Consider the following 13,743-nt stretch of genomic DNA (forward strand, 5'->3'; position numbering starts at 1 on the left):
ATGTGGGAATCGAACCCGTGAGCACCTGGTTCACAGGTCAATGCTCAACCATTGAGCCACACGACTGTTTAACATTTCAGTCTTTGAAATACTAATTTCTGAGCCTGTGGGTGGGCTCCGTGGGAAGTAGAGCCTGGCTGCCTGGGTTTGAATTCTGGTTCAGTCATTTACCAGCTATAGCCTATGCAAGTTATATAATTTCTCAGTTTCCTTATCTCTAATATGGGAATCATAAATTTAGTATTTGTTTTATAAAGTTTTTGTAAATTAAATTCCATGTAAAACACTTAACACAGTGCCTAGTACATACGAAATAGTCAATAAATGTTAGCTATTATTGCCTAATAAGTTTGGGAAATTTGGGGATAGAGTTAATAAGCAAGCTCCTTTGTTACAGGCCTTGTCAGAGCCTTTGTTATTCTGTTATGAATGAGCATTTTCCTGGAAGGGGATGTAGCAGGCTTTGCTTTCTGAAGATTTTGGACAACTAATCTCTCTTTTTTTACCTGGGCACCAGGTAAATTCTCAACTTGCAAGATGTTAAGTTGGTGTCAGAGAACCCAGTTCAGGAAGCACCGAGCAGAGTACCCCATGCAGCCTGTTTATGCTCAGCAAGTCTGAGTTGGGGGTTGGGGTGCAGGTTAGGCCCGAGACAGGCTTTGAATGGCTGCATGTGGCCTCCCCCTTCCCTCCTCATAGGTGTGGGGAGAGGGCAGTGATGTGAGCTGAGGCTCCTGAGGGTTTCTGGAACCTTCTGGCCATGAGGAATGGCCTTGGCTGACCCCAGTCCAAAGCACAGTTACTGCAGTGTCTTCCCACTGCCCTTGGAGGAGGGTGTTAAAGTAGGTCACCCACTGCAGGACCAGCTGTGCCCACCGAAGGCAGCTCTGCCCTCAGCAGGCCGAGCCCTAGCGTGTGTTTGTGACTTGAGTAAGCCATGTCCCTGGCGTATTTTAACTACAAAACTGAGGTGGCTGGAAACTAGATCATCTTCAAGATCCCCTCCAGTATGGACGTTCTGGAGTCTGTAAATCTAGGATTGGGCTGAAAACCTAAAGAGGTGTCCCCTTCAGGAGTCCAAAACTCAGAGAAGGAAGAGCCCTGAGAAGTGAAGTCCCCTGTCAGGGCTATTTTTATTGATTTCAGAGAGGAAGGGAGAGGGAAAGAGATAGAAACATCAGCGATGAGAGAGAACCATTGATTGGCTGCCTCCTGCACGCCCCCTACTGGGGATCAAGCCCGCACCCGGGCATGTCCCCTTGATGGGAATCAAATCCGGGACCCTTCCGTCCACAGGCCTATTCTTTATCCACTGAGCCAAATCGGCTAGGGCTGTTTTCATTGCTTTTTAGAGAGAGAGGAGGGGGTGGGGGGAGGTGGAGAGAAACATCAATGTGAGGGAAACCTTGATCTGTTGCCTCCTGTACACTCCCTGAACGGGAATTGAACCCACAACCTTTTGGTGTACAGAATGACACTCCAGTCAACTGGGCCAGGGCTGTTCCTTTTATTTTCTAATTTTAAATGTAATTTACTTTTAGAGCAGTTTTAGGTTCACAGCAAAATTTCAGTGGAAAACTCGGATTTCCCATATGCCCCCTGCCTGCACACATGTGCACCTTCCATCCCTCCTCTGCGTCCCTGCAAGTCAGGCGACAGCAGAAGAAGCTGGAGGTGCAGAGTCCTGCTGTGTCCCCATCTCGAGTTGTTGGGTGGGGAGGGAGCTTCTTGTTCTGGGAGGTTCTGCCTCTTCCCCGAGCACAGCATTTCCTGTGCCTGAGGCTCTGTCTGGTGCCTTATGGAGCCTTGGGATTTGATGGTGCACCTGTGTGTCCACGCACAGCCTGAGGGAACAGGTCCTTTTCCTGTCCCCGCGTCCCCTCGCCTCTGAGGCTCGGTTCTGATGAGATTCAGGGACGCCCGGGCTCTGGTGCTTTTCCTCAGGCAGCTGCTGCGAATAAAAGCTGGACAGTGTGCAAGCACCTGGAAGGAGTGTTTCCTAGAGTGTGGAGCACAGAATTGCTGGGGGTGATGGCGGCTGTTTCAGTCTCAGATTCCCGGGCCCATCCAGGTTGAAAGGCCCAGAGTGACGGGGCCCAGCCGGCTGCAGTTTGTAGCGAGCTCTCCAGGTGATTCTCATGCGTGGTGACCAGTGCTGCTCAGAGTGTGTTTCATAGTCAAGCAGCATTTGGGGTCCGCTCCCAGCCCTGCTGACTCAGACACGGGGGAGGGACCCGGCAATCTGGAGTAAGAAGTGCTGTAGACTGAAGGTTGAGAAGCCGAAGGGCCACAGCTGGGGGAGGGCCACAGCTGGATGAAGTCCGTGTGCAGCTGCAGGTAGATGGGCCCTTCGAGGAAGGGAGGGTAGTGTCAGCTGCAGCAGCCCCAAGAGGCAGGACCAGGGGCCTGAGGTTCCCTGGAAGCTGCTTTCTAAGAACGAGAAGTCCTGAGAGGCCATCTGCCGGCCCTGAGTCCCTGTCAGAGGTCTGTGACCAGAGCCGCGTAAAGCGGGCTGTGCCCTGTCGGAACTGCAGTGGAGGAATCCCCACCCAGGCACCGTTCTCCTCTGGGAGAGGACAGGAATAGGAGAGGCCTTGGGGAGCGCAGAAGGGGTGCTCCTGGATGCCAAGGAGAGAGTGGGCCTGCTGGGTTGTAATGACTGTGTTCCCGGCTGTCCTGGGCAGTGAGGTTGGACAGGCATTGGGAGGGTCGGGGAAGGGGGTGCCTGGAAGCCCTGCTGAGCTCCCTTCTGAGCCTGAGATATGGCAGCCCCAGGGTCCCGGGAACAACTTTGCCAAGACAACAGGCCCCGGTGGTGGCTTCTTTTGAGAAGAATCAGAGGCCAAAGTTACCCAAAGACTAGGGGATGAGCAGGTTTCTTAATTTTCAAAAAAGTGGGGAAGAATGTGAATGTGGAGTTAGAGCAGCAGGAGGATCCCTGCAGCCTCCCGGGACATGCCATAGTTGGGAAGGGAACAGGGGGCACTGGGAGCCAGGGTGCTGCACCCCGAGGCCGCCCCAGGCTCTCCGCTGGCCAGCTTTTCTCCTGGTGGTTAGATTAGAGGGCTCTAGGTGTGGGAGAGTGTCAGCACCCTTACCTGATGGAGACCCTCCTTACGCTGTTGTGAACACCGTAGGGCAATGTGCGCTGTTTTGTGGTTAGTTAGGTGGCCCGATGGCTGGTGGGTACCGGTACCCGCTGTTGTCTAGCTGGGGGTGGTCAGAAGGGACAGTTTGGGAGCGTCCGTCCTTGGCCCTTTCTGTATCGGTGGATGTGAAATAAAGCTGAGTGAGCGCGGAGATGTTTGATGTTGTCAGCCTCCCAGGAGATCTCAGTAGGCTGAGCTCGGGCAGAAGGTAAGGGAGGAATTTAACAGGAATCTGCCTCAGGTCTCGATCCAGAACACCCCAGTGTTGCCAGTACAGGAGGTGGGAGGGGGAAGGAGAGGATGGTCCCGCCCTGCACTCTCCAGACCACACCTGGGGCCTCTGAGAAAACAAGGGAGTGCATAGTAGCCCTGAGGTGGCGGGGAAATGACTGTTCTCAGGAGGGAAGCCCGGAGGTCTGGTGGGGGGCGGGAGAGGGAGACCTCGAGAGGAAGGACTGCTCCTTGGCCGTGGGATTAGACCTGGCCTGCGGGCACCTAGGGCAGAGCTCATTGCCAGGGAATATCCTGGCTCTTGCTGGGGACTCTGAGCCCACGTGGGAAGGAGCACCCTGGAGGCAGGTGGAGGCTGACCTGCCGCCCTGCCCCAGGCGGGAACACCCAGGCAGGGGACACCAGCGGTCAGGGTCCAAGCCCGAGTCCGGTATATTTATACAGTCATGCTAACCCCAGGCTCAGAGAGGGGCTGTCTTGGACTGAATGGACCCTGTGTGTTATACAAATCTTGCAAGAACAGCCGCAGCCTCCAGTGAGCTCAGAAATCCCCACCTGAATTGGGCCCTTTTAAAGTTGTTTTTAATAGGCAATACTTACGTGGTAAAAAATGCAAATATAAACAGTAAGCTTCATTTCTGCCTCCACTTTTTTCTCCAAAGGCAACCAGTGTTACCCAGTTTCTTGTTTATTGTTCCAGGGATGGCCTCTGTGCATGTGTGTATATATACACACACCACTAAGTTTGTATGTGTAGGTTTTCTTTTAAAAAAATATTAGTATTATACCTTGATTAATAACGGTGATCATTTCATATCCCCATATATAGAGCTGGCTGATTCTAAAAGTAGCTAGAGTATCCATTGGATGACTCCGTTGCGATGTACTTAGGGCACATGTAGGGGTTTGTTGTAACTAGTGCTGCAATTGCCGTGTGCGGATGTCCCCTCCCACGGTGTCAATGTGCCTGGGAAGTGCACTTCCAGAAGTCCAGTCTCTGGGTCAAAGAGGGTGTCGTTTTAAAATTTGACATGGCTGTACTTTTCATTGGTGATTCTCAGCATATAGTGAGAGTGAACATCTTTAATCTTTAGTTCCTTTTCTGTAATTGCCTGCTCACATCATTTGAGTTTTTCTAGTGGTCTTTTTATTATAAAACATTTTTCTTAAGTTTGTCATTTCTCTTGTCTTTTAAAAATATGTAGATATCTGTTTTTCTTTGATTTCAGAGAGAGGGAGGGAGAGAGGGATAGAAACAGAAACATTAATGATGAGAGAGAATCATTGATCGGGTACTTCCTGCACGCCCCCTACTGGGGATCAAACCCGCAACCTGGGATCTCACCATGACTTTCCTGGTTCATAGGTCGGTGTCCAGCCACAGAGCCACACTGGCTCGGCTCGCTTGTCTTTATGTTGTTGTCCTTATTTGTTTCTTATCATGCAGAACATTACTTTTATATTTTTGGGGTTTGGGGCCACTTCTTGCATTGAAATCTTTGATCTGGCTGAATTTTATTTGGGGTATGGAACGGTAGTTTCTTGATTTCGTGGTGGATTTTTTCTGCCACCATGCTGTGGCTGTGGCCCTTTGGCTTCATTGCTCTGGGAGGAGACGAGAAGTGGACAGGGGTCTTTGGCGCCCAAAGCTTCTGCATAGTGATGGTCTCCAGAGAGAAGGATGTCAGGACACAGCTGCAGCTCGCCTGTTCTCTCTTCCTCCCATCAGAAGGTTCCCGGCTCACCCATCCCTCAGATCCCCGGGACCTCCACACCAGCAAGGTCTGAGGTCCTGGCAGAGGGTCAGGCTGAGGGCAGGACCTGGAGGGCTTTGTGTTGACCACTCACCAGCCACAGGGAGATGAAGCAGCCTTAGGGCAGCCCCATTGGGGTCTTGACATTCAGACCACTGTATACAAGGAAGGGGGTCTGTGGTCCACGCTGCAGGTAGCGGGTTCTAGCTCTCTCCAAGGTCACTTAGCCATTGTCTGGCCTCAAGATTGCTTTGCCTACGGTCACCGCTGGGCCCATAGTCCAAAACAAATGACCTCAGCCATCGGGCTAAGAACCAGGCCCACCCTGTGGGGACTGGTAGTACTGTAAGAAAGGCCTGCAGCCCCCATGAAAATGCATTCCCAGCTCTCCAACACAGCTAAGAAGAGTAACTAGAATCTCATAGGTAGGTAGCAGTTTCTCAAAGTGGGGCCCTGGACCAGCAGGCAGCATCACCTGGGAACTTGTGAGAAATGCAGACTTTGTAGGTGGAGCCCACTGTTGTGTTAAACAAGCCCTCCAGGTGGTTCTGGTGCCCTGCAATTTGGGAGCCAGTGGGGCCCAGCATGGAAGGAGCAGCTCACTGGGCCAGCAGGTGTGATTGTTAGGGGCCTACAGGTTTCGTCACACTCTCTGCAAACCGCAGCAGCCACTGACTAGCAAGAGTGGCTGATATCACGGCAGATCGGTGTCGCTCCTGGGCAGTTTAATTGGCACGGGGCACGGCAGAGGGGTCTGTATTCACAGCGGCCTGGCTTCTAGGCCTGTGTCCTCCTTTTACTTCTGATCTGCAAGTCGCTTACCCTTGCTGAGCTCCAGGCCTCATCTTAGGAGCCGCATGGTGCTGCCTCACTTGCCTGATTCCCCCTCCTGGATCAGGTGAGCTCCTGAGCTCCCTCCTTGTTTCTGGAACAATGGTTCCTGCCAGGTTCCCTTGAGGGATGAACCCGAGGTTGGAGAATGAGAGTGTAGCCTGGGGCTGATTGGGGGGGTGGGCTGCCACAAGAGCTTCGCAGGTTGGGCACTGGGAGATGGGCTCTGGCCCCCTGCTGGATGGATGGTGATAAGGGCACTGGAAGATGGAGACAGAGAGAGAGGTGGGAGTGAAGCTTAGGTGAAAGGGGTTTTCAGGGAAGCCCACGGCTCGTGGGTGGCGAGTCTATAGTGTGGGTGTGAGTGTGGGTGTGGGTGTGGGTGTGGGTGTGCCTGTGCCTGAGCTGGAGGCCCTGGCAGGTAGAGGGTAAACTGGTTGCCACAGTCCAGACTGATGCAATTTCTCCTGCAGGGGCCTGGCTTGTGGCTTCCCGACAAGTTTCTGGTTAGGCTGGTGGGAGCTCCCGGCAGAGCCTGAGCGGTTTTTTTCTTCCCTTCAGATTTGACCATGAGCTACCCAGGCTACCCCCCGCCCGCAGGTGGCTACCCTCCAGTTGCACCAGGTAAGCATGTGTGTGGGGAGGGGAGGAATAAGATTGTCCCCCACAGTGTAGCCAGGTGGGGTGGCGGCTGGAGGAGGGCAGGGAACCTGAGGCAGGAGAGCCTGGGTTTGAAGCTGCCTCTGGGAGGCCAGGACCAGGTCTCGTGACTTGTTAGCTGATAGCGGTGGGCAAAGGCTTCTCCTTTACAAATGGCTTCACGGATCTCTCCCACTGGGCTGTCCCAGATGCTAACAAGAGAGCCAGCTAAAGCATCTGGCATGGTGTCCTCGGAGCTGTCAGGTGACTTGTCACTTCTGCGCTCCGGGCGCAGGGTCCTGCAGTGCAGGGTCCCCCTGCGGGGTTGGGGAGGGGGGGGCGGTGAAGGCGGTCTTTGAGGGACAGGTGTCCTGCGACTGCACTAGCCACAGTGCTGCTCTGCATACCTAGAGGTCATCTTCTCTGGCCTGGCCCCCAGGGTAGGAGGGAAACATGAGGGCTCCTGGGACAAGGGGGGAGAAGGGACCATTCCAGGCTGGTCATCCTGCAGTGGCCTCAGCTGTGATGCCCCTCATCCCTGGGCACATTCATTTCTCTAGAGCTGAGGCTCTGGAGTTTGAGCACTGAGGGCCCTACAGGCCATTTGGACTCACTCCCTCATCACCTGGTGAAGGTCAGGCCTCAGCCTCTGGCTCATCGGTGGAGCTGGGCCATTGCGCTCCGAGCAAGCCCTTGTCCTGATTTGCCAGCGCTGGCCTGAGTCCCTCTCTAGTAGGAATCCTATCGTCTGAGCAGCAGGAGAGCAGGCAGGTGACTCGGGAAGGCTCTGTCCTGAGTGTCTGGAGCTCTGCAGCGCAAAAGCCAAACTGGAGGCCCCAGGGCCCTTTTGCTGCTGAGAACAGAAATGCATCTAACAGGCCAGCAGCCGGCATGATGACGCCAGCTGAGCTGCGTGCTGCCTGTCAGTGACAGCGGTACCATAGTGCCCTGGGCACCCAGTTAGGCCCTGCATGGGCATTAACGGCCTCAGCACGGCAACTTGAAGCAAACACTAGTTATTATCCCCCCTTGTCCCCAGAGGAAACGGAACTTCGGTGGTGGGTGCCCCGCCCCAGGACACAGTCCCTGGTTCTGCTGGTTCCAGAGCTGGGCTTTTCACTGATGTCCCCCATTGTCCCCACAAGGACGGTGTCTGTTTAACGTGACTCAGGCCCATCTGCTTTCCTCCTCCAACCTGCTCCTCCCTGCCTCTTGCAGACTTGCCATAGCAAACAGCCACAGTGGCAGCCTCCCCCTCCACCATGCGTTTGCATCTCCCTGGATTCTCGGTGCTCCCTGAGCTCCTGCTGTCATGGACTCAGCACATTGTCCTAAAATGACCTGTCCTTGTGTCTGCAATCTTGCTCTACGATGGGAGCCTGGGGTGGGGGTGGGGGGCAGATCTGCCCTTGACCTCCTGCATCCTCAGGACCCCACAGAGGGCTTGGGAGTGTTGCTGAACCGCTCCTTCCCTCCCTGGACGGAGAGGAAGGCCCCCTCTTCCCTTCCTCCGGCAGTGGGACCGGGCTAGACTTGCTTGCCTGGGGGTTCTGTGTGGTCTGTAGTGCCGTCTCCGAGACCCTGCTTGACCTGCCCCTGGGCCACCTGGGAGCTTGCCGTCTCTGCCTTTCCCTGTTGGGGGGCTGACCAGGGGCTAACGGGCTTGGTGTTGCTTTTAGGTGGCGGTGCCTGGGGAGGTGCTGGCTACCCGCAGCCCAACATGCCCCCTATTGGGCTGGATAACGTGGCCAACTACGCAGGGCAGTTCAACCAGGACTACCTCTCGGGAATGGTGAGTCCAGCCCTCCTGCTGGGCTGCCTAGGCCCACTCCTGCATGGCCAGGGCGTGAGGCTGCTGGCTTCCAGGGTGTCAAGGGGGCTGTGTGTTATCGTGATGCTGAGTATACTGAGGGGTATCTTAGGACATAGGGGCTTTTGTCAGGGCTCTCACCTGCTCACCGTCCCTCTCTGCCTCTACATCTGCCCAGCTGTAAAAGCAGGGAGGGGAACGCGCTGGGCGCACAGTCTGTTAGGTCCTTTCCGGCTCTTCGGGGTTGGGTAGGGTGGTGCCCTTTTCAAATGTGTTGAGAGCCTTTTGTATGAGCTCAGAATAGGGCCGGCAGGGAGGTGGAGGGTGGGTATTTGTATGTGCCGTGTACAAATGTCCATCTTTGTGTGTATGTGTGAGTGTGTGTGTGTGAATGTGAGTGTGTGTACGTATGTGTGGGTGGCTGTTCTGCTTGGGCCTGGGAGTGGGTTCCTGGTAACGTGCTACTTTTCCTTGTTGATTTGCTTTTAAAATCGTATACTTTGTAATCTAAGCAAATGTATGCTCCATGTAAATAGTGTAACCAGTGGGCAGTCTAATATGTGCCAGGCCCATCCTGGGTACTGGGATATGTGGATGAAATACACCACAGCCTTAGCCCTGGAGTACTGATTACCACTGGGAATAGATGGGCAGTTGCCATGGTAACCATGCGGTGCTAGAGCCAGTGTGGGGGCTTTGGGCACAAGAGCAGGTGGGGGTCAGCAGTGCAGGTGGGGTGTGGTGGGACGATGTCAGGTGCTCGGCCTCCGAGGGCAGCGCCGGGGGTCTGCAGGCTCAGGGCGGGAAGGGAGGAGGGAGGGCTCCCTCTCCCCAGACAGGGGGCTGGTTGGACTTTGTCCCCTGGGTGTTTCTGTGTGGTCTGCAGGTTTGTCCTGGGCCCTGCTTGGCCTCCTCGTTAGTCTTAGGCTCTTCTCTGCTTTGTGGACTTTCAGGCAGCCAACATGTCCGGGACGTTCGGAGGAGCCAACGTGCCAAACCCGTACCCTGGCGCCCCTGGGGCCCCTGGGGGCGGTTACCCTCCTCTGCCCCCTGGGGGTTTTGGGCAGCCCCCTTCCACCCAGCAGCCTGTTCCTCCGTATGGAATGTACCCGCCCCCTGGCGGAAACCCACCCTCTGGGATGCCTTCATACCCGGCATACCCAGGGGCCCCTGTGCCAGGCCAGCCCATGCCACCTCCCGGACAGCAGCACCCAGGAGCCTACCCTGGGCAGCCGCCAATGACCTACCCTGGGCAGTCACCAATGCCGCCTCCTGGGCAGCACCAGCAGCCGGTGCCAAGCTACCCAGCATATCAAGGGTCCGGGACCGTCACCCCTGCGGTGCCCCCATCTCAGGTGAGTGCCAGCCCTGTGCTACCCTCAGTCCCAGCCTGGCTCCAAAGGCCCAAGATGGGTGGCCCAGTGTCCTGCCAGCGAGGCTCAGTCCTCCCCCTGTAACGTCTTATCTTAATCCTCACCTGAGGCTATTGTTCCATCGATTTTAGAGAGAGTGGAAGAGAGAGGAAAAGACGGAGAAATATCGTTGTGAGAGAAACAACACATCGATTGGTTGCCTTCTGCACGTGCCCCAACCAGGGCTGGGGAGGAGCCTGCAACCGAGGAACGTGCCCTTGACCGGAATCGAACCCGGGACCCTTTGGTCCCCAGGCTGACGCTCTATCCACTGAGCCAACACGACTAGGGCTGTAACTACTTCTTGTTTTAACAGTGTCACTTTCTCAGACTCCCCAGCCCTGGTTTGAATTCCTGAAGAGCAGGGAGCTGCCCTGTCTCCCGGTTTGGTTAGATGTTCTGAGTGCGAGTTGGTGTGAGTGTCCGGGGTGCTCTTCATTCCTCTGTGTTGTTTACTTACTGCCTGGGTTTTATGCCCAACAGCTCTGAGTCTTCAGCTCCTGGATGGTTCCCACCTCCCATCCCACTCACTTGAGAGGATTTGTAAAACCTCCGTGTAGGGAAGATGGTTGGCCTTTCCTTCAGAGTTGCTCTTGGCTCCTCTGGGAGAGCAGTTTGTGTTTGCAGAACCTAGAGTTCATTGTCATGGTTACATGGCCACCCCAGCAAAGTGCAATGCTAGTGCTATGTGCTTGATGACTATTTTCAGACGGCGGTCCCCTCTCTTCCCTGCCCCTCACATTCCCCCACCCCTGCCCTGCTCTCCCTCCCTCCCTCCCTCCCTCCCTTCCTCCCTTCCACCTCATCTCTTCTCTTGAGTTTATCTCTTTAACTCTGAGTTTATCTCCTTAACTGTTAAAATCAGTCTGCATTAGCCACAGAAGATAGCCCACCATGAGACGGCTGAGGCAGGGAAATTCAAGTGTGCTGGGAGCACGGCTGCCAGTGTCAGGAAGAAGTGAGGCGGCAGCAGCAGGTTGTAGAGTTTAGAAGAGGTGCCAGGAGCTGGTGCTGGTCCAGGAGGTAGTCAGGCTGCTGAACCATCGTGAAGGGTGGGCACCAGCATCCCCCCAGAGGAGTCACCTTTTTCTAATTTGCACAGAGGTGCTCCATGGACCAGCCATTAGATGATGCTTTGGTGGTAAGGCATCGAGGAGAAGCCAGTGCTCCTGTGCCTGAGGCCTCCCCTTCAGCAGGAGCCCAGGCCAGCCCCCAGGACCTGGGTGTAGGGCCGATTTTCAGCATCAGGACTCAGCTGGAGATGGGCTCCTAGCCACGGGAGCCAGGCAGAGCGTCAGTACCAGGACGCAGGACAGATAATGGCCACATAGGACCACTCAGTGGGTTCCTCTGTGCTCTTAATTGTGAGCTCCTTCAGCTACCCCACCTTTCAGAGAAAAGGTCATTCCCAGAGTTGGGTGGGGCAGTCGCACCTGGGGATGCAGCCTCTTACCTAAGTCTGTTTGTCCCAGCAGTTTGGGAAGCGAGGTACCATCACCGATGCTCCTGGTTTTGACCCCTTGCGAGATGCCGAGGTTCTGCGGAAAGCTATGAAAGGCTTTGGTGAGTGGTCCCAGTGGCTCAAATGCATACCCATCCCTCACCCCCATACCCCAAGCAGTTACCCAGTGGCTCTGTGGGCTGGGGTCGCGGGGTCAAGGCAGCTTGGCCCTAGTGGCAGTGGAGAAAGATGAATGTGGGGGTGCATTGGGGTGCCCAGAAGAAGGGGAGGCGCCAGGCCTAGGGAGTCACCAGCTGCAGAGCATCCCACGACCCCAGCCCTGCCCACTCCCACCTCTTCTTCCTCCAGGGACTGACGAGCAGGCCATCATCGACTGCCTGGGGAGTCGCTCCAACAAGCAGCGGCAGCAGATCCTCCTGTCCTTCAAGACAGCGTATGGGAAGGTGAGGGTGCCGGGGAGGGGCCAGGGAGGCTGGTCCCCCAAATGAGGCGTCCTCCAGCACAGCCCTGCTCTTCCCTGGGGCAGTGAGGCATATTAGGGTGTTCCTGCTGCCCATCCAGCCAGTGGCCTTGGCTGATGGCACTTTCTAGGGGTGAACGATGCTCTGAGGGAGAAACCGGAGTCCACAGGGAACGGAGATTTGATGACAGGCGCCAGAGATCGGGGTTCTCGCCCCGGCGCTGCCATGATCACTGAGCCCCTAAGCAAAGTATTCCCTCCCCCTGGCCTGGTCCCCTCCTGGGAACCTGGCTGCTGTCCTGCCCTCTTCATGGCCACCCTGGAGGCTTGGCTGGTAGAAGGGCTTGAAGGAAAAGGCTTTCAGGACTGAACAGATGCAAGGGGCATATTTTGACCTTTGAATCTTTGGAAGGTGAAACCTGGGTAAGTATTGAGTAGACTAGTATCAGTGTGCCACGGCCCCCGGGGACGGGCTCAGATGCAGCTCCGGTTCTTCAGGGCTGGGCTGGGGTGGAGAGTCGGCTTTTCTGCCAATGCTCCCTCCTCACATCTGTGAAGTTGTCCCTGTTTGTCACCTGTGGAGTCTCTAAGTAGGGTTGTTGTTTGTTTGAATATCCAATCAGGATCTGATCAAAGATCTGAAATCTGAACTGTCAGGAAACTTCGAGAAGACTATCTTGGCTCTGATGAAGACCCCAATCCTCTTTGATGTTTACGAGATAAAGGAAGCCATCAAGGTGTGTAAGCGTGCGTGTGTGCGTGTTCACACTGTGGACACAGCCCAGGGGGGGCCTGGACCACATGGTATGTCTTAGCCGCTCACTAGCTACTGTTGTCATTTTGGCTCCGACAGCCCCTCGGGCTGGACGCCAAGTGCTCTGGAAGGGGACCTTCCGGGGACTCCCCAAGAGGAAAGCCGAGTGCCATTCATGGTCAGGGAACGTCCAAGTGTCTCCATCTTCACGGCGTGGCGGGAGCTGGGGCTGTAGAGGGGCATGAGGCACAGGTGGCTCATCCTCATTCATTAGCAAATGACAGAAGCACCGGAGCACTTAAAGCAGAACAGAGAGGCATCGGTTATGAGCACAGAGAGGAACAGCCTGGCATGGGACAGGGATGTCACACACAGGCACCAGGCGGGAGCTCTCGCCGCTGCTTTTGAGTCCACTCTGTGCTTCCATCTGCTTCCTGCTCCCTCCTCGTCTGCTCGGCGAGGGTCCCTGTCCATTTGCCCGGCAGAGATCCAGCCACAGAAGCCAGTGGCTCCTGAGTCCAGATTGTGAATGTCTCGGTTTGGTTTAGTGTCTGCCCAGCCTCTCAGTTGTGACCAAGCGGAGAATCCTCTGCATACTGTACACCCCAGGGGATCCCAGACCCACAGTGGGGATCCCTGTGGATGGCAGGGCAGCCCACAGAGGGGTGCTTTGGGAGGAATCTAACATTTCCTCCGTGGCGGAGAGGCGAGGCGGGGAGGCGCAGTGACCTTGCCTGCCCCCAGGAGGAGAGGGAGAGCACTCGGTGTGGAGCTGGAAGGGAGAGGCCTCCCCTGAAACACTCCGTGTGCTTTCTTCTACTGAGGGGTCAGGAGGCATTGGGGAGGGCACCTGGGAGTAGCCCCCTAGACCCCTGCCCAGCCCCCGCTCCAGCCATTCATGAGGTGGTGGTGGTTTGGGGTGCTGGAAACAACCAGGTGTGGGGTCAGCTGTCACTGACTAGCTGTGTGTCCTTGACCATGTGTGAAATGGAACTGTGGCTGCCCATTGTATGGACCGGTGAGCTGAGGCCCAGAGGGTCTGAGTGGCGTGTGTACAGTTACACAGCTAGTCAGCAGTAGGGCTGGGACTCAGACCGACAGAAGCCAGGCTGGTGCCCTGTCCTTCGCCCTCACTGTCCCTGCCGTCTTCCCGCCTCACTGTTGCTGCCTTTCCCTGGACGTCTGCCGATGCCCACGGTCCATTCTGAGGCTCGTTTTCCCACATGCCCACTCTCAGTTGT

At 55.7% G+C, this 13,743-nt stretch overlaps 1 protein-coding gene across 1 annotated transcript in view; it reads left to right on the top strand.

Annotated features, from left to right (window-relative positions):
- ANXA11 (annexin A11) overlaps positions 1-13,743 on the top strand; it is a 45,218-nt gene that overhangs the window by 23,264 nt on the left and 8,211 nt on the right. Inside the window, exons 2-7 of the mRNA XM_070433071.1 lie at positions 6,527-6,589; positions 8,284-8,396; positions 9,368-9,769; positions 11,302-11,389; positions 11,637-11,731; positions 12,372-12,485. Coding sequence (XP_070289172.1) covers positions 6,535-6,589; positions 8,284-8,396; positions 9,368-9,769; positions 11,302-11,389; positions 11,637-11,731; positions 12,372-12,485 — 867 coding nt within the window. The 5' untranslated portion in view covers positions 6,527-6,534. The remainder of the gene's footprint in view (positions 1-6,526; positions 6,590-8,283; positions 8,397-9,367; positions 9,770-11,301; positions 11,390-11,636; positions 11,732-12,371; positions 12,486-13,743) is intronic.

The sequence above is a fragment of the Myotis yumanensis genome, unplaced genomic scaffold (assembly GCF_028538775.1).
Source record: "Myotis yumanensis isolate MYYU_CA2020_CCGP unplaced genomic scaffold, mMyoYum1.0.hap1 SCAF_13, whole genome shotgun sequence".
In the NCBI taxonomy this organism is placed as follows: domain Eukaryota; kingdom Metazoa; phylum Chordata; class Mammalia; order Chiroptera; family Vespertilionidae; genus Myotis; species Myotis yumanensis.